Source organism: Mucor mucedo, assembly GCF_025094135.1.
Source record: "Mucor mucedo strain NRRL 3635 chromosome Unknown EV154scaffold_52, whole genome shotgun sequence".
Lineage (NCBI taxonomy): Eukaryota > Fungi > Mucoromycota > Mucoromycetes > Mucorales > Mucoraceae > Mucor > Mucor mucedo.
The window spans coordinates 138,769-162,088 of NW_026252336.1; the positions used below are offsets into that span (position 1 = coordinate 138,769).

Consider the following 23,320-nt stretch of genomic DNA (forward strand, 5'->3'; position numbering starts at 1 on the left):
GCAAAATAGGTGCTTGCGTCCTCGTAGCTTGGGTCCTTCTGTAGAGTCTTTGCTCTAATGAGGCCGATATTTACTCGACTATTGTGCTTGGTAGGTGTGGTCTACATAACTAAACTTCCCGTTTAACATTTTATCTTATTAAACCTCGCCAGATCATTTCGATAATTGTTGGACGAAGGAAAAGCATTGTGCTAGGAATATTAAAGAATTTCGAGACGTGCAGCGATATCCAATTATATGCAAAGAGTGATCATGGGAAGCTTTGGTGTCGCAGGAAATACACAACTAGAACTTAGACGGAGAGAAGAGTTACAAGCATTAACTAGGTTTAGAACTGGCTATTTCTGTTGTAATAAAATAATTACCGCATTATATAAGAATGGATAATCATATAAAATTGTCACGAATTGCGCATCATTCTACTATTTATTATCACAGCCGCTGATGGTTGTGCGTAAGATTCTTAACCTCATGTCTATGTCTAGTAAAATATTAAAAACTAGATAATGTTCGGTTCCTGAATAAAAATACACGCGCTAAAAAAAATTAGTCATATCGTGTGTTGAGTGTGGATTAAATTTCGTTTGCTTATTGGTGAAACATACGAAGGGTAGATGATTCAATGGTAATAGAATTAAAGAGATTGCCATAGAAGCTAGAATCCCAGTGCGAAGACCATGTAGCAAGAATGAAACAAGATAATGGAGGAGAGATGAAGAACTATTTGAAATGTGGTATTTGACAAAAATAATGCACTTGACAAATAATGAGATAAAAAGAACTCTGCTGCTATGAAATAATTGATCCTTTTTTTTATTGCACAACTCTCCTGGGTGTTAATGATGAGTCAACCTTTCTGGTTTTGGAATAGATCTATACTTTGTTTCCCGCCTTGGATTAAATGAATACTACTCGTTAGAAATGTTTTCAGTTAACGTTGTCCCATAGTTAGAATCAAAACTTTCAGTCGGTTCCCAGGTATCATGCCTCGAATCATAACCTTTCCAATTAACTTTGTATTAATAATTTCCGGCTTGACCTCTATGATTCGTAATCGCCTGTACCTCATAGTGTAACTCGGTTTTATTTTTCGGTTTTACGTTAGATGTAGATGCTAATTTTATATGTGACGTAGGTATACCTCTTGTCAACAGAGCCCCTGACTTGTCTACTAGAATGTAGCTGCCATTGGACGTGTAATTTGATACAGTGAAAGGTCCTTCATATCTGGGCTCAGTTTTGAAGTTACGTAGTACGTTTTTTATCATAACTTCACTGCCGATGGGGAATAGCGTATAGATTATTTTATTTCTTTTCATAAAATATTTATTATCGGCACCTTGCGTTTCTTTGATGCGTTTTTTCAAAGCTGGTATAATAAGGTTTGTAACTTGATCGAGTTTTTCTTTATTAGCTTTTGGATCAATCGTCTTATTAGTCACGTACCCTGTGTCTTTGGAGTAGTCAGCGTCAAAATCATTAGGTTATCTATTAAACATGACTCCACTTCATTTTCATAGCATAATAAGATAAAAGCTAAAAATAGAATTAAGCGGTTTGGCGACCTTGACAGATTGGCCAGAGTAATTTTAGGAAGCAATAGACCCTTTGAAGGGGAGCATACAGTAGTTCTAAAATTTCTGTTAGATGGGCCTCAAGTAGAATGTGGTAGGAGCTACCCCAGAAAGGATCGCCTCCACAAATAATTGAACCGCAGGAATGAGTAGCGGATTCCTCCATATTTCGAGGTTCCATGATCTAAAATTTCAGATAAATTAAGTTTGGAAATATTACAGTAATTAATATAGCTTGCTAGAACCTCTTTCCACAAACAATACAATACTTCAATTATCGAATGACTCTGCTCCCAGCATTTTCAAAAATATGATTGGTACAAGATGTTGAAATTTTGGAAGCTGACACCTAGTTTATCTTGCAAATCCTCCTTTTTAGAGGGGACAGTCTTTGGACTTTTTTTTATGTCCCGTCTGTTTGCAGTTTTTACACACTTCAGCTTTAAAGTTCGAGACAGTCTTTCTTCTTTTTATTCGTTTTTTTTTTGCAGTCTCAAGAGTTAGATTTTTTTTTTCATTCTATTAGCTATAAACATGTTAAGATACGGCACTAAAAACCATTAATGGCATCACAGAGTTATCATCATTTGCAGAATCTTTTTTATAAAGAAACACTTAAAACATGTCTTGTTCACATGTTCTTCCTTTATAGCAGTTTATACATGTATGTGAACAATAACAGTATTTACTTAGGAGTTACAATATTACTATATTTCGGTTAGGTAAAAGTAGCTTTTACTTTATTCAAACCGTGCTACTTATTCCCATCTTTATTTAGCTTAATAATATTTATATTCTTTTTGATAAGTAAGCTGATAAATTGACTACAGAAACATAAAATATTGAATAGTTTGTGCCTGGTCGTCGAAAGATACCAATACCAAAACCTCAGTAACATTTGATGCCATCATTCGTCCCTGTGTCTGTTATCATAAGATCCTCGGGCCTCGTCATAATTTAAAAAGCTATTTCTGTTTGTTCTTTTCGAGCCCTTGATAATATTCCTTTTGTATATATATACATAATTCTGGGAGTTTATTTGTGTAATGTTTGTAACCCACACAAAATTGCCAAAATTAAAAACTGGTTGTGTAGACCAATTTTTTTATCGTGACCGACAACATAGTTTTGGCTCCTGTATGAGGTCTACTGTAAAAAAAAATAACTGATTACAATAAAAAAGGATTGATCTTTTTCCAAATCCAAGAAGTGGTATAAGATGTTTATGTTTCCATGCAACGTGGAATATGTCTACTTTTGGTGTTGTTGCATGCAAAATAATAAGTCTTCAGAAAGTGCCAGCAACGATGTGGAGATACCTGTAGTAATGAAACCAAAAAATGATGCTGCCAAGACAGAATGCTTTTGTTGACTCGAGCCTTTTTATGGTGCATACCTCGCTGAGCTCATGTGTGACATAGATAGAGTTAGCAGAGTTTCAAGAAAGTAGTTGCCTGACATCGTTTTTGACCTGAATCCGGTCCAAAGTCTGCATAACTAACACGATTGTCGTCCGAAGTAGAATAAACAAATTCAAGCACAATGGTGTCAACTTCATTGATTAATAGATTAAACAAAATGCCGCTACCAGTCTTATGAGTTACGACGTTATTTGACTGGTAGTTGACATTTGATAATAAACAACAATTATCGAAGTCTTGGTTCTTTAGGGTTTTTAAAATGCATAATCACTTGAAATAGCTAAAAGCTTTACATTTGGTTGCATATCTCGTAAAAGAAGTTCTTTTTTAGCGTTTTGTTTCTGACGCATTTTGACAAGTTTTATAATGGATCTAACATTTGTGGGATTGAAATGATGCTGTACAAGTATGAAAGTCAGACAGTTACCTAATCAAAATTAGGTTGCACAAAATCACTGAACAGTACTTCAAGACACGTCAAAGTGATCTTTAGCTTTGGCGGTAACCGATAAAAAAAAAGAAAGGTTAAAAATGAAGGTGAAACAAAAAAGATGTGGATTCAAAGTATACGCATGCACCTTTTGAATAATTAATTAAACATACTTGGCGGTTTTTGGCATTTCCACGTATATTTGAATTCCGTAAAGATCGACACGAGGGAATGTTTCATTGGCTCAATGGATGAGAGGGTAGAAATTTAGGCTCAATATAAATTTAGAAAAATTTAGTTTCCCAGAGAATCTTTGTACTCTCTTTTATTTATAAGAATATAAACATGCCTGTCTCATCATTTGCCGATCGTCAACACCCTGACACCATTGTTCTTTTCGATGTTGATGGAACTTTAACTGTCGCTCGTAGTGTAATGTTAAGTCTTGTATAAACCATTCAGAGCTTTTATGATTAACGCGTCTTCTAGTTTGTTACCCAAGAAATGAAGGATACCTTAGCTGAACTTCGTAAGAAGGCTGTTATTGGTTTCGTTGGTGGTTCTGACCTTAGCAAGCAATATGAGCAACTTGGTGACGGCAGTAAGTTTTTTTTTTTTTTGTAAGTGGCTGTTAGGTTGGTTTTTTTAATACATGTGGGTTGTCTAGTTTTACAAGATTTCGATTATTGTTTTGCTGAGAACGGTCTCACAGCCTATCGTTTAGGAGAGAAGATGGCTTCTCAGGTACGTTATTAGCAGTGAAAAAGAAAGGGTAAGTTGATTGTAACAAAGGCAGCGCTTTACAGAGTTTCATTGAATGGATTGGAGATGCTGAATATAACAAGTTGGTCAACTATATTTTACGTTATATTGCTGATATGGATATTCCCAAGAAGCGGTAAGGAAAAGAAAAGACTTGCTATCTCATTAGGGAGAAATTAATTTTTTTTTTTCTCTTTTAGTGGTACATTTGTTGAGTTCCGTAACGGTATGATTAATGTGTCTCCTATTGGTCGTAACTGTAACAGAGAAGAGCGTAACGAATTCGAAAAGTACGATCTTGCTCGTGGACTCCGTAAGAAGTTTGTTGAAGACCTTCGTAAGGAGTTCTCTCATTTGGCTTTGACTTTCTCAATTGGTGGCCAAATCTCATTTGACGTTTTTCCCACCGGTTGGGATAAAACCTATTGTTTACGTCATATTGAGCATGAAGGTTTCAAGAAGATCCATTTCTTTGGTGACAAGACTTTCGAAGGTGGTAATGATTATGAAATCTACAATGATCCCAGAGTTACTGGACATTCTGTTACTTGCCCTGAAGATACCATTCGTATTCTCAAGGAACTCTTCCCATAAATTACCTTTTTTTTTTTTGCAATACCATACGCCTAGCGTTTAAATCATTAAAAGAGATCATGAGACAAACAAATTCGGAACACTCTACATCCGACGTGACCACTAAAATTACCATTTTTTTTTCTCCCCCACTTTTTGTTATTGTTATTGTCTTTCTCTTTTTCTTCTCCTTTTCTTATATTATTTTTGCAGATGACACGACAATACGCTTCATCAGTTTATAGTCAGAAAAGTACGACCAGCGCCAAAAGTGGCCGATCATTTCTTTCTTTAACAACTCCGATATGGCCGACAGCATCCGAGGCCACATTTACAGAAGCTACTAAGCAGCCACCCGGTGTTTGGCAAAGTCTAAAGAGCTGGACGACCTTGAAAAAGAAAAAGAATGATACGGATTCAATTATAACGACACGTTCATCCTCTTCATCACTTAGTAAATTAAAGTATTTGTTTGTTGCCAAAAAGAAGACCCCTCCTTTAGAAGATTCACCTCGACTTAGTTTCAATGCTACAGAAGATGAAGAGGAGGAAGATGTGGCTACTATAGTATCAAAAACAGCCGGACCCGTCGGTATTTTGAGTAATCGAGGTACAGATACAGCTGAAGCCATTCTGGAGCGTAAAAAGAGAAGGGCCGAAAGAAGAGAATATATTTTAAAATTACAGCGACATAATAAATCTTTACAGCAACATTATCATCATTTTTCTTCAAATAAAGAAGACGCCACGGCAGGTTTAGATCATGATCAGCCGATGACGGTGACAACAGCAGCAACAACAATTAGGGTGGGATTTGCGCAAGAAGAAGATAACGAGGAGGAGCAAAAGGATGATGAACACTGGAGTTATAATCCAAGGATTATGTTTATTGAACCTAGTCCAGTCCCGCGATTCCGGAACGTTGCACCTCCTCCGCCACCTTCACCGCCGTATTTGAATATTCTTATTCAGCATGAGCAAGACCATAACAACAAGCTGATTATTAAAAGTCCTACAACGGATGAAGATGAGCCCACCATTTTCGCATCCAGGGACTCGTTTATCCAATCTGATTTACCAATGATTGAACAGCCATTGTATAACGACGATGATGAAGAAGAAATGTTGTTTCTGATGAACCAACAACAAGCCGAGAAACCTCGACTGTATTTTAATTCGCCACTGTATCGTGGTCAAACATTAAAGTTCTCATTGCAGAATACGATACCTGATGATCACATTATTCTGTTTAAATTCATGACGAGTAATACACTGCAACAACAACCAGAAAGATATTTTGTGCAACCTAGTGCTGGTAAAATGGTGTCTTCATCCAATCAGTCTGATATCCTGTTAATATTGAATCAGGTGCCAACAGAATATATCAAAAAGGATAAAATCATGATTCGTTGGGCTGTGATTCAAAAGAATACCGAAATTGAGAGATGGGTGAACACTTTACAAGACTCCACAAGAAGAAAATGGATAGATATGCTGGATGAAGAATGGCCTAATCAAGTGACAATAAGATTGACTAGAATAAAAATTCGTTTTTTGTAAAGACTTTTTGATTTTATTATTATTATTATTAAGGTCTTGATGTTAAATAAAGTACTTCGTTCACTGGTATTTTTAAGTGACAACTGTTCATGCTAACACGTTCAATGGTGTATTTACCCCAGGAAGCTAGATGACTACCTTTGTTTAAACCAAGTGGCCAACCTGTTAATTTAATGCCTGATACGTAACCAATAGCATACTGAGGACCCATTGAAACAATCATGTTGGGTCTTGAAGGATGATAGGGAATTAAATTTTCGACATTTGTATTATTCTTGATGATGCGTGACATATTTCTGACAAAGTGAATGGCTTGCATATGTGCTGTGTAGAACATTTTGGGTTCATTGACAGAATTTACATCCCCTACTGCGAACACATTGGAAGTCACTCGTAATCCGGGATCTACTATAATTTGCTTCTTTTCATTCAGCCAATCCGCATGATTCGCTTGTAAAAATTCCGAATTGGGTGTAACGCCAATACAATTATAGACAAGATCCGCTTTTATTTCCGTATGCGATTTATCTGTTTCATAGATGTACGTGTTTCCTTCTTGGCCCTTCTGAGACGCGCTTTGTTCCATGATGCTTGTGATGGATTCCCGGGCGTTTAGGATGCGTTGTGCATTATTTCCTATACCATCAGGTGCATTAGCCAAGACGGTTTTATTCATATCCACCAGCGTGATTTTCTTTCCGGGTGCACGGTATGAAATCTCGGTAGCTACCTCCACACCTACAGGTCCACCCCCGATGCATAAAATACGTTGAGCCTGTTTATACTTGTCACGTTGTTCGTTCAAGAAATTAATTCTTCTATTGAGGTCGATACATTCTGTGCCGTTTTGAGTTTTCCATGGGTCCGCATAACTAGAGCCTGTACATATCACAAGATAGTCATACTCGATTCCTTCCTCCTGTTGGTGGATAAATACTGAAAGCGTGTAAATTTCATTTTATCTCGAATGATTAATATCTTTTTTTCTTTTCTTTTTTACCTTTATCGTCCTTGATTAGTTTTGCATTTCCCAGAATAAACTCGACATTGATTTCCCGTAAAAAGGGTTCGAGCTCGAATGATATTTCGCTAAAATGCTGATGAAATTTGGCATCTGTTTCTTCGTATAGTACAGAACAAAGTGCAGGTGTATATTCATAAAAAGTCTATTCTATGTTAGTTTGATTTCCGGACAAAAAAAATTCGTTCTTACTTTGCTATCGATTAGTGTCACGTCAATGTTTTGTGAAGCAAGTTTCATGGCAATCAGTACACCTGCTGCACCGCCGCCTAAAATTACAAGTTTGCTGTTCATGAAATAAGAAAATTTGATGATAAAAAAGAAGAAATAGAGAATAAAAAAAAAATGAAATGCTTTTTTAATAAATGTCTGATACTCCGCGTCATTATGATGTGATAGTGCATGAAATAATTTTTTTTTCTCGATGGATCAGTGGAGATCTGAGGATGTGCGATGAATGATGTCCTTTTCAACGGACTATTTTTTTAAGACTGCTATGATTGTTTCTGGCCTCAATATAACTAATATAATTATGATCATTTTTTTGCACTGCAATATCTGTTACGTGATCCAGCAATGTCTCCTTTTAATGCGCGATCAAAAAAAAATGTTTCTGATCTATGCTGAGTACTTTGAGAAAAATCAACTAACATTAGCTGGGACTAGTATATACTCACCATAAAACTTTAATTGAAAAGATACCAAAGAAACCATACGAAAATGACGTTTGATTGCCTAGGGGACATGGACTGTGCCAATCCAAGTTTTTTTTATATTTTCACAAGGAGATTTTTAATAAAATCTACATGAACCAATGAAAACAAAACAAAAGGGGGGAAAACAGAGAAGGAGGGGGGGAGGCCATAAAAAAAAATCCCATTGTAGAAGGAGGAGTGTGAGTGTGTTGTGTGAGTATTAAAAATTGAGTTCCGCCTAATTTAAATAAAAAGTTGGAAACACCAGGTTTATTTCTTCTTCTTTCTAGTTTTCTAATTGTAAAACGACCATGGCTACATCATCTAAAAAGTCTGTTTGGAAAGGCATTCAAATGAAGTCGAATGAAGGCTCTCATCGTCCTACCTCCATGACTTCCCAAGATTCAGGTCAAAAGGTAAAAAAAGACAAAAAAACAGAACAAAAAATCTGAAGTCCCGCTAAATAAAGAGCTAGAACCGTGTATCAAGATCATCTTCCATCAATAGTGATAATTTCCAGGACGCAGAGGATGAAGAGGACGAAGAAGACGAAGACGACGATTATTTTCAGGACGGTGATGCACAAGAGGAACTTGACAGAAAGCACGTATTAAAGTTGAAAGCATTAGCCATCGAACAAGACAAGAAGCGCAATAGTGAAAAACCTCAACAACAAGAAGAAAATGTGAAAGAGGATGAGGAACCCGTTGTAAAACCAAAGCCCACTCGAATGTCCTTTATTTTACCAGCTTTGCAAAACAATCGTTTTTCGGATGATGATAGTAGTGATAATGAATCCTTACATGATCCCAACGAAAAAAAAATTCAGGAACCTTCACCTCCTCCTCCTGCTGCTGCTGTCATGGATCTAGCCTCGGAAATTGAAGCTCTCGAAGTTGCTTCTGCTCCCGTTCCCACCCCAACTCCTGCACCAAAACTTGTTCCCGAACCTGCCACTGTTGTTGAAAAAACTACAAGCACTGAAAAACCTGCTACCTACGAACCGATTCCATTTGAAAGACCTTTCAAACCTACCCCTTCGCCCGTGATTGAAACTCCTACCATTGCTCAGGTCCAGCCCATTGTAGTTGAGGAAAAACAGGCTACGATGGAGGATATCCAGAAACAAGTGTTATTAACTGCTGCTGCTGTAGCTTCTGTGAATGCAGTTGAAATTCCCACGACGGATAAGGCTACACAAGATGAATTCAAAGCCATGGTGGATCAAGCAACGGATCTTAGTCCCAGTGAACCAGCACCAGCACCAGCAGTAGCAGCAGTGGTGGAAACAGCAGCAGAAAGACCACCATCACCACCATCCATGAATCATTTAGCCGCTATTTTACCTGCTGTTGAGGATGCTGTTAAAAATGTCACCAGCGAAAAGGAAATGTTACCTCAACCAAGCAAGGATCAATATATTTTACCAGAGGATCGTGAGCGGGAAAAGCATAGTCGAGAGTTTGAATATTCAATTGAGGATCCTATTGATCTGGATTTGTTTAGAGATAATGTGATTGCTATTCAAGCGGTTGATCCAAAGGATATTCCTGTAAATAATTTGAAGCCTCGGGAGCAGGAAGCTGCAGGTAAGATTCAATAGCTTTTACAAAAAAAGAAAATGAAGCTGTGTGTACTCAATCATATTATGTAAAAAAGATCAACCTGTGAGAGATGGTATGAAATATTTGTTTGATAACAAGTTTATGAAGGCAAAGGCTGTATTTCAAACAAAGGCTAGTCAGTAAGTTTATTTTCATATGGCATGCGTAGTATTTCTTTTCTTTTCTTTTCTTTTTCTCATGGTACGAATGTAGGGATCCTTTGTATGCTTTAGGTCTTGGAGCCATGGCATTTATTAAAGGTAAGAGAGAAAAAAAGAAGCTTTTTTGAATAAGAAGATGTATCACTAACTATAATTTTTTTTTTTTATCCAATGTAGCAATTATGGTAAGGAAAAATGGGAAGCGTACAAGTGGATGATATGTAGTACTAAACTCTTCTAATATAGACCTATCATGAATCAGATGTTGAGATTGCAATGAATGCACTTGCGACGGCTTATACAATTGCAAAAACACAAATTGATAATACATCTTTCAAAAAGCCATTCAAAGATACGGTTAGTACATATTTTACCACACTTTTATCCTCGAGCAACACAGGATTGCCTACGGATCCTCCTGCCATGGCTATGCCTCATAGTAGTGGAGGAGTGGCATCACCCAATGCTTTTATTCCCAATGGTGTATTGAGAGCTCATGTTGTGAAGGCTGAATGTTGTTTGCTGATGGGAATAATTCAAATGACACAAGAAAGTGTGGTGGGATATCTCAAGTGTGGATTGAATTTAAGGAGAGGTAAGCTCAAACAAAATGTTGTGTGTGTGTGTGTTGTACTGATATTCTCACATGATTAGCTTATAACAGTTACAGTATTGTATGGCAAGAGTACAAACGAATGGGACAAGAGTACAAAAAATACATGGATTGTGACACGGTGTCTGCCATCCAATTTGGTATTGGTGCTGTTCAACTGATTTTATCCTCGATGCCTCCCAAAATCTTGAAAATCTTTTCGGTTTTAGGTTGGAAAAGTGATAAACAATTAGGGTTTGCATTACTTAAATTGTGTCTCGAAGGACGAGGCATTCGTGCCCCATTAGCATCACTCACGTAAGTTTTTTTTTTTTTTCGATCCCGGGTTCTGTCTGTAGTAAGATACTAACAAACAAAAAAAATGTAAAATTAGATTATTGGCTTACTATTCCGTCTTGACATCATTTGCTCCCCAGCTCTATTCCAAAGATATGATGAGTCCGGCCATTGAATGTCTTTTGGATGCCCAAAGTAATCATCCCAACTCTTGCTTCTTTTTGTTCTTTGCGGCACGTATTGCGCGAGTAGCACGTAATTTACCCTTATCAACGCAGTCCATGACATTTGCAGCCGAATCCAGCCGAGGCGAATGGGCGGAAGTGGCTATGAAGCAAATGTCCGATTATGAAATCGGGTTTAACTTGGCGCTTCAGTTGGAATGGCAAGGTGCAGTGAATTACTTTGAACAATTGAGTCGCGAGAAATACTGGTCACCTGCCTTTACCAAATATTTTGTGGGTGCATGTTACGAGATGATGGGTCAGCGTACAGAAGCTATCTTGGCTTTCGCCGAGGTTCCGACATTAGCTAAAGAGGGAGAGCGTAAGACGTATATTGATAGTTATGTCATGAAAAAAGTCGAGTTCTTTCAAAAGAGTGGATACCAAGATATGGACTTTAGTTTACCTGCTCTGGAAATTATGTTGGTCTTGAATGCGTTTGAATATATGGAACATGAACAGCTTGAAAAATGTCTCGAGTTGGTTCAGCATACGCTGGAAATCATTTATGACAGAGAAAAGATTGAGTACAATATCAGATTAAGAGAGTTAGTGCCCGTGACCACTCCTCCGGATTACTATGATCAACGAGCCGTTTTATTGTTAACCAAGGCTTCCATCTTGAACTCACTTGGTCGCTTTGAAGAGACGATTGCTCATTTAAATTGGATTTTGGATCATAAGCACTGTATCAAGGAAGAATCTTGGGTGGTTCCTTTTACATATTGGGGTAAATAGTATATATATAAAAAAAAAAGATTTGATGGATGGATGGAAGATTGACTTTTGCATAATAGAATCCGGTGTTACGAGTTGGAGCCTTGGCAATTTCAAAAAGAGTCGAAAGCTGTGGCAAATGGCCATGGCTTGTACCAAATATGATTTCGAATATCGTATGGCTGTTCGATTGAGTTTAGCTTTAAGCAAGTGTGATGAAATTGGAATTCCTCATATTGACGATAAGGAAATCAAGGGCACTTCCACGCATGGTCGTAAAAGAATGCCGATATTGAATACATTTTAAATCAAATCATTGTAGAATTAACCCGCCTCTTCTTATCCGCTAATCTTTGTATTGTTGCACAAAACAAGATGTAAAATATATTATGATTAAATGATACTTTTTTGGAACAAAGTTTTCTTTTTTAAGCGCCTACATGTACAAAATGATATTCATTGTTTACCAAACAAATAATGATACTAATAAAAACAAAGATGCATGTCATAATTATGGCTTTTATTTTGCCACTTGGTTGGTCTATACACCTTGGGTTGAATTTTATATGAAACCTGTATAGAAGTGCATGCAGATAACTTGTCCAAAGTATAAATATCACTTTTGTCTGAACTCTAAAATGTAAATATATTCTGTGCAACTGTTTATCCCCTGCTACTAAATTTTCTCATAAATGTTGATCAAATGATCGGCAGGCTCATCAAAGTGTATACACATGTTGAACGGTGGAATGGTATATACAGCCTACGCTTCCATCTTATCATGTTATAATAATCATGTCAGTATAATCCGGGCAATAAAAAAGCTAAAATCTTATTGTGTCCCCCGCTTGGTCCGTGAAATAAAAATGGCCCTATGTTTCAGTAACTTCAGTAATATTAAATTTTAAATAACCGGGGAATCGGGCTATTTTGGTTTTGTTCCTTGAGTCTGGACTGTTAAATAGAAATTGAAATGACGTTGTCTTTTTTACTCTGATGTTCCGTATCCGATATGATGTTGTATCATGTTTTAAAGGGAATCATAGTAATACGGATAATTCTTTCTTTTTAGTAGGTAGTGCCATCCTGACCCTTTGAGCTAAAATAGGGAATAGTTGGCTTACCCTATCTATAAAGTATACATGCTGCCCTATTTTTTATATATATGTATACGTGTTTGTGAGAGGAGTATGTCCAAACAATAATTAAATATTTTTAATTTGCTGTTTTTCACATGACCAAAAAAGTTGGTTTATAGTTGTGTGTGTAGTGGCACATGTGCTACGTACACAAAGAGACAGTAAAACAGAGAACTCAATCGCGTGATTTAAATCACCGCCAATATTCATTTTAACTTGTTCTTTTTTAGTGGTGACAGGCACTGGGCTTGCCTTATGATGATGATAAATGATGCCTTGTAACTGTAGGGTGCAAAAAAAAAAAAAACCCTAAATTATTTTACAACTCAACACTTTTTTTTTTATCAGGTATCCGGAATGAACCCCATTATTTTTTTTTGTCTTACCAAAAACTTATTCTTGGATTATGACAATATAAAAAACAATATAAATAACTGGGCGGGTACTTCTAATCTTGCGCCAATTTGGTTTAAGAAAAATAAAAGAGAATTATAACAAACACCAGTGTAAATATATTTCAAACATCAAGGATAGAGATCACTCTAGTTTCGGTTTGTGGGACAATGAGGGTATCGTGCAACAATCAACTAAACTCTCGGATCGTCCTTCTTTCTTTTTAGAGCATTCATCCCTCCCCCTTTTTTTTTCACTAGCATTTCTTTATGTGCAAGCGGAGAAGCTAGTTGGAGAAACAAAAGGGTGCATTTCTTTTTTCAAGCTATAAAATGCCTGAGCTTTTTTTTTTTACACTAACTATAGAAAGAAAGCAAAAAAAAAAAAGGAACGAAAAATAGGTCTGACCGGGACAGGCACGCCTTTGTAATGACACTAAAAAGTGAAATTACTATGAGGACATATAGTAAAATGTGATACGGGAAAATGCCACTTTGTCGACATGACACGTTCTTTTCTTTTTGTAGCGGGTTCCAAGGCTATTTTTGACAAAATGTATAAACAACAATTATTAAAGATAAAATAGGCATAGCATAGAAAAAAAAAATGTGTACATCTGCAATTAGTTTTTCGGGATGAAAATCTTATTTCCATCAGCCTCTTTCTCTGATAGACATTTGGGTTATCAGGTGACGAATGGTACAGTTTTGTGAACGGAAAAAAAAATTCTAAAATAGTCGAATAAGTCTGTTTTCGAAAGTGTAGACTTTATAGATGTTTTTTTTTTTGTTATTTATTTTGTCATTGGATCAGCCAAATATCTGTTGTGTTTATTATGGGATTTAAATTTGGAAACACATGTCAAGGTGCCTTTCCTAAAATAAAAAGTGTGCAACGTATCGGCATCTTAAACCCATACAACATTCAAAAAAATAAATAAAAAACCAGAGTGAAATTGTTTAGCATTACTATTAATACTTCTTTTAACTAGTAAATTAAAAACCCTAGTTTCATTGAAAAAAAAGAAACAATGGAAGAATATAAAACGTGTCGCAACAATGACATTTTTTTTTTCTTATATAAATCTAGACCAAGTGACTTGTACACATTGTGAGCCTCACAAAGAGGCAGATCTTCTTGTTTGCCTCGATACACGAGATTCCATAAATGAACCAGTTCAACTCCTACTCAACATTTCACTTAATTAGATTTGTGTAGCCTTCAAATGGGGGATCCTTATAACTTGAAGGTTTTAAGCGCTCTTTTTTTTTTTTTGAGTTTTTTCTTCTTTTTTCTTGTTCGTCATATTTTTTATATATCCTCCACCCACACAACCTTCCTTTTTATAAAATACAAACTATGAAGCTTCTTGCCTGTATTTCCCTTTGTGCACTTGTCATTGCATCCCTTATCAACGTCGCCAAGGCCTTTGAAATTCAAGGTCGTGGTATGGCCACCCTCATGAACTTTGATAACTCCACCATCAGCGAAGATTCTTTAGAAAAGCGTAAACAACGTGGTACTTGGTAAATATATAACAAAACTCGTTATTTACACATATTAACATGGTTACTTTAGGTACTCCGGTAACGACTTGAAGAACGCTGCCTGTTACGATCGTAACGGTCTCCCTGCCTACTCTGCCTCTATCAACAGTATGATTGGTGCTATGGTAATACACAAATTAAAAAAAAAAAAAATTAGCAGTAATTTAACAATATGTAAAATGATAGGCCATGAAGAAGTTCGAAAACTGTTATAAATGCATGAAGATCACCAACAAAAAGAACAAGAAGACAGTTACTGTCAAGATTGTTGATAAGTGTGCTGGTTGTATCGTGAACAAGGCTATTGATTTAACTCCTGCTGCCTTCAAGAAGCTTGCTAACCTTAACGATGGTGTCATTGACATCACCTGGAAGGCTGTTACTTGTCCCAAGTCTCAAAAGCCCTCTTACGGTCCCAAGAAGAAGTAAATCATTCCCACCGCCTCCCTCTCCTTCTCACTCTTCCCTCTAAATACATTTTTTTTTTTTAATCTTTACTCACTTTGTATTAAAACAAGACACAAAAGAAAAACTCTCTCTCTCTCTCTCTCTTATCCTAATTGTACTTTTTAAATCATAGACGAAAAAAAAAACAAAAAGAATTCCCCTACCCTCGTCTATATTTTTTTTTTTTTACTTTTTTTCAATATACATACACTTTTTTTAAAAAAAATTAACGCAATACAAAAAATTAACTTCGTTACATGTATAAACAAAAGAGTGTTGACTCGGTATATGATTTGCGTCTCGAATTTAGTTGAGTTGGCTAAATTTTATTTTATAAAACAATGAGAGAAATCTACTTCTTTTCGTCAGCCTCGGCCTTGGCAAGGAATTCACGAATGAAAGCTTCCTCATCGGAAGAGCTGGCTTGAATAGGAGGGGTGGCAGCTTGAGGGGCCTTAGGCTTCATCATAGCAGCGGCACCAGCAACGGCATAAGCACCAATGAAGAACATGGCGATCTATTATAAAAAAAAAACATGGTGTTAATCTCTTTTTTTTTTGTCCCGTGTCGCATTTCTTCATGTTGCTTTTTTTTTGTGTGTCGTCTTTTTCTTTTTTACCTTGTGGTTAGGGATAGCTTTACCGGCAATAGTGTATGATCCAGCCATTTTGAATTATATTTTTATATGTTGTAAAAGAACAAAAAAAAAAAGGTTGCGGAAGCTTTATAAAAAAACAAATATTAAACACCAGGGGAAAGTTTTTTTTCTCAGCTTGTCCCAAAAAAAAACAATTAGCCCTTGCACGTCATCAAATAAACTCCTTACGATTGGCTGAATATCACCCTTCCCCGCCCCCATTTTCTGCTTTTTAGCTGTTTCTCTTTCTCAGACACTTCTCGGTACATGTCAAAATATCACGGAGAAGTACAACAGATGAAAAATAAACAGGCAACAAAAAGATTATCCCTGGGAAAGAATTCCATTTTTTTATCTCCTAAAAAAGACATATGATTATACGTAACATATTTGCCTTTATCAAGGTGCGATATCAACTAAGCAAAGTGATAACTAACAGTTACTTTGGAAGAAAAAAAAACTGAATCACTATGGTAAGTTACAGATATACATAACACCACAATTTGTTTTTCCCAAGCTGTTTTTCCTACCATTGGCATTAAAAGGAGCATATGCGTCATACTATCCATGCAATGCTAAGAACCCAGTTCAACGCGATACAGTGTTTAGCAGATCACTGACTGTTTAGTAAATGTGCAGCTTCCTAGTCCTTTACCATTGACGAGAGCTCTTTGTAGAGTCCGAATACTTTTAGGTAGAAATATTGATTCATGCATACAAGGACTTCTTGTTCGATTTCGCGAATACCTCGCTTGTCAATTAGCAACTGGCAAACATAGAAATCAAATCTGTATATAGTTCTTGAAGTTAATCATTCTGTTAAACTTGAGCATATTTATATTGTAGCCCTCCCTCCATGCAGTCAGACAAAGGCCAAAAAATCTCTCTTTGGGCCAATTGGGTTCAGCACCACAAAATATGTGTCTGTGCCACTACGTATTTGAAATATGTGAGATACCCCTTCTCATGCTATCGATGTTTTGATCACTTTCTCGTGCTGGGTTGAGAATAAGATGGAGGGAAATTATGATTATTCTCGGCATAAGTTCTGTATTGCCTTTAGTAAGTGTCTAAGTTTTTGTATTACGTTCAAAATAAGCTTTGGGTTGTACTGTCATCTCATCTAAATGAATCTCCATTTATGATGATGACAACATTTGGACTGGCCTAGGATTAGTCAACATCGCAACATGTTGACATCGTGGCAGCTTAATAAGCTTTTCTTTTTTTCTTGTTTTGTTGACAGGAAACAGATATCTAATAAAACATTGTGCTATCGCAACCTAATTCCTTTTTTTATTTTTGTATCACACACACAGCGAAACTATCATAACTAGGGATGACTCAATCGTTAAAGCGATAGAAAAATTGAAAGGACATCAAAAAGACCTTTTTTGTGTAAGCAACATTTATGGCGTACTGCATGATGTTTATTCCGAATCACAACAAAACTCTTATGAGTATAGTGCAAAGGACAAGATTTTTCTCCAAGAAGCGATTAAAATTGTGACAACGGGAAGTAGTGCATTGGGAAAAAGAGTCAAACGGTTCAAACATGGATTTGTATTATGCATTTACTCGATCTACACATTTCGATTCTAGACGTTATCAAATCAAAACCATGTACAGGCGGTACTATCTGAGCAATATTCGGCCGTAAACAAACTCTCTAAAGGCTGGGAAGTATCAATTAACAAAGAGGCCCAAAAAATGGCAAACCCAAAAATTGATTCATAGAATGTAAACGTAGCAACTCTAACTATTCTTCGGAAACATCAATGAAATGGCTGGGTGATGATGTTTGCTAAGAAAGAATCCATTTTTCTAAAGAATCCAATAATTTTTGGAGAACCACTTACACTCGCTTACATTTAGAATGTATTTAATTGATAACATAATTATTTTAATAGAGTCAACTTTTTCTTCGCGTTTTTATTAAGCAAACCTATTTACCCCAAAGAAAACACTAAATAGAAGAGTATTTATAAGAAAAATCCTATCATGTGTAGCATAATAAGTCATATTATTATTGGCTGCAACACTATGTATATGATGTATTTTGATGAACTCAAACGTTATATGCAAATGGACCATCCAATGTAACTTATAGAGAGTATCTTGACTCCATTAAGTATGTGCTTTACAATCTCACCACAGCGATAAAAGTCAATAGGAACAGGCTTTATTATTATTATTCTAAGAGTAAATAAAAAGACACCACCTTACGTGGATCTTCTGATGGTTTTTCGGAACCACTGGATACATCGATTAATCCAACTCAATTTAACATCTGAAAAGAAAATAATACTTAAATAAACAAGACCATCACTCTCTCTCTCTCTTTTTTTTTTTTGCATTTTAATACCTTGATTCGTTGTGATTTCGTCATTTGGTATGTCATAGCAAAATATTCTTTCAGTCCCATCTGTTTTAAAAAGAAACGGGTAAGATTTTATTGTTATGGGACATGGTGTGCAACGTACCTGGTAAAGTGAATGCGAGAAGGGTCTTTGTCTTTTTTGAGATACGCCTTGGTGCAGGTGTATAAATCATCCACAATAAATAAATGAGAATGGAAAGAAGACTTAGCGAGGGGTTGTTGTCCCATACATATATACCAAAATGGTGCTCATTGTTTAAAAGTATAAAACACACAAAAAAAAAAAAAAAAAAAAAAAGCAAAGTGTATTAAATACGGGCTTCAAGATATGGACGCAACAAAGAAAAGCGATCAGAAATAGACACGGTATGGTGTCTTTGTTCAGTGCAAAACAGAAAAAAAAATCTATTGTCAATCTGAATAAGGCAATGTTGTAGACATCAGAAGGGAATAAAATTTAAAGCGCAAACAGGAATACGCTGGATGTATACTGTACCAGAGTAGGCTCACTAGTGCATTTTGCTTGTGAGAAAGCAATATAAGCTAAAAAGAGATCGGAAAATTTATCAGGCTCCATCAAATGTATGTATTCAATCCTTTGACCTAACATCCTTGTATTTAGACTGTTAAAAAGATTCCCGGTGTTAATGTGCTTTACAATAGAGCGTCTGCATATTGTCAATGTAAATAGTTCATACAAAAAAAAAAAAAAATTGCCAATGTTGCTATATTTTAAGCTGGAAGGTTTTTTTTTATGACAAACTAAATTGAAGAGCGGCATGTTTAAAAATATCACCAAGGAATTCTATAGATGAATGTCTTTTTTTTTTTTTTGGCTGGCTATTCTTGCAGTGATTGTACCAAGCACGGTTAGAACTGATAACAATCAATGCGTGTAGATCAAAAATCAACAAAACTGTATCAATATTACGGGGAGCAGCAATTTCCACTGAGAACAAGAGGGGTGTGATGGTGCAATTATACCCAAAAAAAAAAAAAAAAAAAGTGAATGTGAGAGTATAGATTTATCACAGTGCTCATGATAAGAGACTATGGGATCCAAACTAAATCACAGTTACTGCAGCCAACTTTAAGTCATGTAGCTTGTCCTGTGATTTTTCTCTTTTTACAAACAATCGTTTTTTTTTTGGGGGGGGTCAGGCTGGATTCAAGTAGAGGCATGAAAATGTTTTTTTTTTTTTTTTTTGATATCAGGCACCATGGGACGATGAGGGATTTTGATTGTGGGGAGGGCAGCAGGAGCTGTACAGTCGCCCTGTAGTCCGGACCGTCGGACATCACGTTGATCTATTTTTTTTTGGCTGAAACAGCCCATTTCAGTAGGGGTGTGATTGGTTCCGACGGTGCGCGAGAGATTTTTAAGAATTTTTTTTTTTTGTTATTTGGGGGTGGAAAAAAGCACAATTTTTGTTATTGCTCTCTTTCCATAAATACTTTAACAATGTCCAGAGAAGAAAGAATTACACAGGTAAATCATGATTAGGTCGTTGTTATGTTGGGGATATAAAACGCGTGTATTTTGGTGCAGCATAGCAACAACAACAAAAAAAGGAGAAAAAAAAAATATTAACCACTCTAAAAAAAAAAAAAAAAAAAAAAAATAGGCACACGAAATTATTCAAACTATCACTCGAGGTCTCAGTGATCTTGCTGAGCTTTTAATCTTTGAGAAGAATACCGATGCTAATGCCCATGATAATAAGAAGAAGCGTAGAGATCCCAATGCTCCTAAACCTCCTACATCCAACTTTTTCCTCTTCACCAACTCTATCAGAGATGCTGTAGACAAAGAATTCCCTGACGCCACTTTTGCTGAAAAGTCAAAGATTTATGGTGCTAGATGGCAATTACTTTCTGAAGAGGAAAGAAAGGTAAAAAAGAACAAAAAAAAAAAAAAAAGCGGTTTGGAAAAGGATTCTCATCGTTTAAATATTAGCCTTTCACTGAAAAAGCAAATGAGGAGAGAGACAGATACAAGGAATTAATGGCTACTTATGAAGCTGAACGTGGAGAGAATCATGTTGAAAAGAAAGCTAAGAAGGAGACTCCTGTCAAGGCTTCTATCGCTGCACCTTCTACCAGCAAGACCGTTACAAAGGAAACCTCTTCCAAGACCAAGGAGGTCCCTACCAAGGCCAAGGAAGTCCCTACCAAAGCCAAGGAGGCTCCTGCCAAGGCCACCAAAGCCGCCAAAGCTGCACCTACAAAGACTACCAAAACTGTTACCGAAAAGGTCTCAAAATCTACAGAAAAGCCTGTTGAGACTGCCAAGTCGACCAAGGCTGCTACCAAGGCTGCTAAAGCTGCTGCTAAAGCAACTCCTGCCAAGCCAGTAACCCCCGCCAAAGCCGCACCAAAGGCCGCTCCCAAGCCTGTTGAATCTTCAAGCTCTGAATCCGATTCTGATGATAGCTCCAGCTCTTCTGATTCCGATAGCGATTAAACTTTCTGTCATACGAAGTTTCTGAAATTTATCTCAAGTGTTTTAAAGAAGAATATATATATATATATATATATATATATATATATAACAAAAAAAAAATATGTATAAAATAAACCGTATATCTTTATTTTTTCTCGCGGTCAAGATATGTATTTTTAAATTCTTGATTCTTTACTTAGGTGGGGGTATGTCTTGTGAACATTTAGTGTTGAAATTATACGGAATATGATATATCATAGTGTTTTTATGCAGTACATTGTTTGATCCGTTTTTCAATCCGTATTACCATTATTGTGGTGTGCTCATTGTTATGAGTTGGATTTATTGTTGTAGATCCTGTAAAAATCATCGAACCAATTACTTTCTTGCATAAAGATAGTGAGCCTGTATGATATCCGTTTATTAACTTTTTTTATATGTTTGTATATATCTACTCTTTCGGACTGTAATTTTAAAACGAAATGTTTATAAGACTTTCATTCTGATCTCCTTCCACAAGACTCTCCACTACATGACTAAGATAGAAGGAATGTGGTTGGGAAATGGTATGGATGAAGTCAATAATATACAACGTCTGGTCATGAGGATAGTAATGTGTCTCGGGTAGAGGCGAGAGGACGACTCTTTCGCTGCAGATTATTTTTCTTTGAGTTGGGAGAGAGCCTTTTAAAATTATCTGCAGTATCGACCGACTGTGGCATTAATTATAAAACAAACACAAAATCCTATTTAATTGTTGTTACCTCACAGCTATTTTAGTATTAGTGATATAAGCCCGGAAAAACGAGTTTAATGCGTGTTAAGCGATCCATGTTTTATGTATGAAATACAGGCACTAGATATTACGTCTATCGCATTAAATACTCTGATGATTAGAATCCATAAAAATGTCTTATCCCAGTGCATATACGATATTTTCAAGCATAGTAACAAAAAAAAAAAAAAAAAAAAAAAAAAGGGTGACGAATGCATGACAGTAGTAATTGAGCTCAAGTGTATATATGTGGGGGGGGGGGAGAACAGTAATAAAACGATCCCCTTGATCAGTGACACTTCTGTTCGGGAGGGAGGTTTTTTTTTTTTTATTGTTCACTAAGAAGAAGGTTTTGTTTCAACAATGGATTTCGAAACGGGTTCAGTCACTGTATTTCTTCTTTCACGTTTGATGGTATCCCAATCGACGCCAGATTTCACGCGTTCCTTTAACCGTAAACTATTGGAAGAAGCCATGGGTTTGACTGTCTTCTTTTTGGACAGTTCCTCCTGCTGAAGTCGTGCATGCTCTGCTCTTGCTCGCATGGCATTGTTAGGACGTGGTTGTTTAATGGTGACAGAAGCAGATCGTGTTGGTGTGGTCGTACCCGTACTATGACTCGGACTTTGTGTCATCCCATTTTTTTTCGCACTAGTCGCTGTCAACATGAATTTCGATGCCGTCGTAGGAGATTCACACACAGGAGCTGTTTTTTTTTTTAAAAAAAAAAAAAAAAAGTTAGTTCATCTCTTATATTGATATAGATATACACGTTACCAGAGAGACGGTTCATGGCTTTGGTGGCGGTGGCGTTGGATGGGTTACGCATAGTGGTTCGTGTGGGAGGAGAAACGGATGATTTTAAATTCATGGTGGAGTGACGTTTTAAGACGGGTGCCATGGGTGTATGAGCATGAGCAAGTCTGGCATTGTCCTCCTCGGGATAAGAACGAAGATCTGGTATAATTTGACTAGAAAATAATAAGAGATCCCTTCTTTTTATCTCATCTTGTATATGTGAGTTCTTTACCTTCTCGCTCTTTCTAAGCGATGATGATGGGTATTTGTATTGGTTGGTGTTTGATCCCCTAGATTAGATTAGAAAAAAAAAAAAAAGTAAGCTTATATAGCCCCTACATATATACACACATATATATATAAAAGAGACTTACAAGAGATCCATGATGAGCCATAGGCATCCGGTTTTTCTTCCTTGATGATTTTACTCTCTTCATGCAGCTTACTATGATTCTCTTCATGGGCGTTATGGTTAAAGATGGATTTATTCAAGGTTGCCTTTGGTTCATGATTTTCTTTTGGTACGATAGGATGATGATCGGATTCTTGATGACCCCACCATTCGGGCATGGTATTTGCCATTTTTGACTTGTCGGTCTGAATCAATTCGCCGGTACGTACGTTGTAGGTGGGTTTTGCTTCCTTCACCTGTTGTTGTTTCAGTTCCGGCTTAGGTTCTTCTTCCTTTATGGATGCCATCATGGGAGGTTCAGGAACCACGGCATCCTCGTCAAGCTAAATCGACTTTTTTTGTTTAGACTTACGTACCTTAACGGTTCATTTCTTTTCACACTTTACCTCTTTGTCGTGCCTTTTTTTTAACAATGCCGTCGTGGTGGCATTAATGCGATCACGATCCTCTGAATATAATACGGCAAAGCAGACCAGTTCTTTCAACAAGTTGAATACATCGGTCGGTGGGTGTCTGCCTAAAAACTCATGGACGTAAGGTGGTAAAGTACTTAGAAAGCCTTCCATTTATATATAAAAAAAAAAGTTGGGTGAGAAAAAATTAAAGAGAGAGAGAGAGAGAGGGAGAAAGGAAACAAGGGGGGGAAGACAAAAATTATTTTTGTCTCACCTTATTGACAACAATTTTGGGTGTGTGTCCACCCCCTCTTCCAGAAATA

The 23,320-nt window shown here is 36.5% G+C and overlaps 9 protein-coding genes across 9 annotated transcripts; 5 read left to right on the forward strand and 4 right to left on the reverse strand.

Annotated features, from left to right (window-relative positions):
* Positions 1–3,754: 3,754 nt before the first annotated feature.
* EV154DRAFT_510698 (eukaryotic phosphomannomutase) lies at positions 3,755–4,889 on the forward strand. Its single transcript, XM_051601732.1, has 5 exons — positions 3,755–3,857; positions 3,915–4,026; positions 4,093–4,169; positions 4,232–4,323; positions 4,388–4,889. Exons 1-5 carry the CDS (start codon positions 3,771–3,773, stop codon positions 4,779–4,781), a joined length of 762 nt encoding a protein of 253 aa, XP_051457116.1. The 5' UTR covers positions 3,755–3,770; the 3' UTR covers positions 4,782–4,889.
* Positions 4,890–5,642: 753 nt separating this feature from the next.
* Positions 5,643–6,320, forward strand: EV154DRAFT_421642 (uncharacterized protein; the record flags this gene model as incomplete). Its single annotated transcript, XM_051596042.1, has 1 exon — positions 5,643–6,320. One exon carries the CDS (start codon positions 5,643–5,645, stop codon positions 6,318–6,320), a length of 678 nt encoding a protein of 225 aa, XP_051457117.1.
* Positions 6,321–6,348: 28 nt separating this feature from the next.
* On the reverse strand, positions 6,349–7,635 carry EV154DRAFT_564127 (uncharacterized protein; the record flags this gene model as incomplete). The annotated part of the gene is made up of 3 exons (XM_051605823.1): positions 6,349–7,256; positions 7,321–7,486; positions 7,534–7,635. 3 exons carry the CDS (start codon positions 7,633–7,635, stop codon positions 6,349–6,351), a joined length of 1,176 nt encoding a protein of 391 aa, XP_051457118.1.
* Positions 7,636–8,595: 960 nt separating this feature from the next.
* Positions 8,596–12,224, forward strand: EV154DRAFT_510702 (uncharacterized protein). The gene is made up of 8 exons (XM_051601733.1): positions 8,596–9,625; positions 9,696–9,780; positions 9,854–9,900; positions 9,979–9,986; positions 10,048–10,396; positions 10,456–10,711; positions 10,788–11,644; positions 11,712–12,224. The coding sequence occupies exons 1-8, from the start codon at positions 8,767–8,769 to the stop codon at positions 11,936–11,938; spliced, it is 2,688 nt and encodes an 895-aa protein (XP_051457119.1). The 5' UTR covers positions 8,596–8,766; the 3' UTR covers positions 11,939–12,224.
* Positions 12,225–14,411: 2,187 nt separating this feature from the next.
* On the forward strand, positions 14,412–15,435 carry EV154DRAFT_603066 (RlpA-like double-psi beta-barrel-protein domain-containing protein-containing protein). The gene is made up of 3 exons (XM_051607329.1): positions 14,412–14,689; positions 14,742–14,835; positions 14,897–15,435. The coding sequence occupies exons 1-3, from the start codon at positions 14,523–14,525 to the stop codon at positions 15,137–15,139; spliced, it is 504 nt and encodes a 167-aa protein (XP_051457120.1). The 5' UTR covers positions 14,412–14,522; the 3' UTR covers positions 15,140–15,435.
* Positions 15,436–15,509: 74 nt separating this feature from the next.
* On the reverse strand, positions 15,510–15,824 carry EV154DRAFT_564130 (uncharacterized protein; the record flags this gene model as incomplete). The annotated part of the gene is made up of 2 exons (XM_051605824.1): positions 15,510–15,674; positions 15,777–15,824. The coding sequence occupies 2 exons, from the start codon at positions 15,822–15,824 to the stop codon at positions 15,510–15,512; spliced, it is 213 nt and encodes a 70-aa protein (XP_051457121.1).
* A 3,718-nt stretch (positions 15,825–19,542) lies between these two features.
* On the forward strand, positions 19,543–20,781 carry EV154DRAFT_603068 (high mobility group box domain-containing protein). Its single transcript, XM_051607330.1, has 3 exons — positions 19,543–19,663; positions 19,800–20,066; positions 20,132–20,781. The coding sequence occupies exons 1-3, from the start codon at positions 19,637–19,639 to the stop codon at positions 20,636–20,638; spliced, it is 801 nt and encodes a 266-aa protein (XP_051457122.1). The 5' UTR covers positions 19,543–19,636; the 3' UTR covers positions 20,639–20,781.
* Positions 20,782–20,970: 189 nt separating this feature from the next.
* Positions 20,971–21,643, reverse strand: EV154DRAFT_510719 (uncharacterized protein). Its single transcript, XM_051601734.1, has 2 exons — positions 21,382–21,643; positions 20,971–21,314 (listed from the first exon to the last, which is right to left on the reverse strand). Exon 1 carries the CDS (start codon positions 21,608–21,610, stop codon positions 21,428–21,430), a length of 183 nt encoding a protein of 60 aa, XP_051457123.1. The 5' UTR covers positions 21,611–21,643; the 3' UTR covers positions 20,971–21,314; positions 21,382–21,427.
* Positions 21,644–22,163: 520 nt separating this feature from the next.
* Positions 22,164–23,232, reverse strand: EV154DRAFT_245630 (uncharacterized protein). Its single transcript, XM_051594577.1, has 4 exons — positions 22,989–23,232; positions 22,565–22,925; positions 22,423–22,480; positions 22,164–22,349 (listed from the first exon to the last, which is right to left on the reverse strand). The coding sequence occupies exons 1-4, from the start codon at positions 23,166–23,168 to the stop codon at positions 22,214–22,216; spliced, it is 735 nt and encodes a 244-aa protein (XP_051457124.1). The 5' UTR covers positions 23,169–23,232; the 3' UTR covers positions 22,164–22,213.
* Between the last annotated feature and the right edge of the window lie 88 nt (positions 23,233–23,320).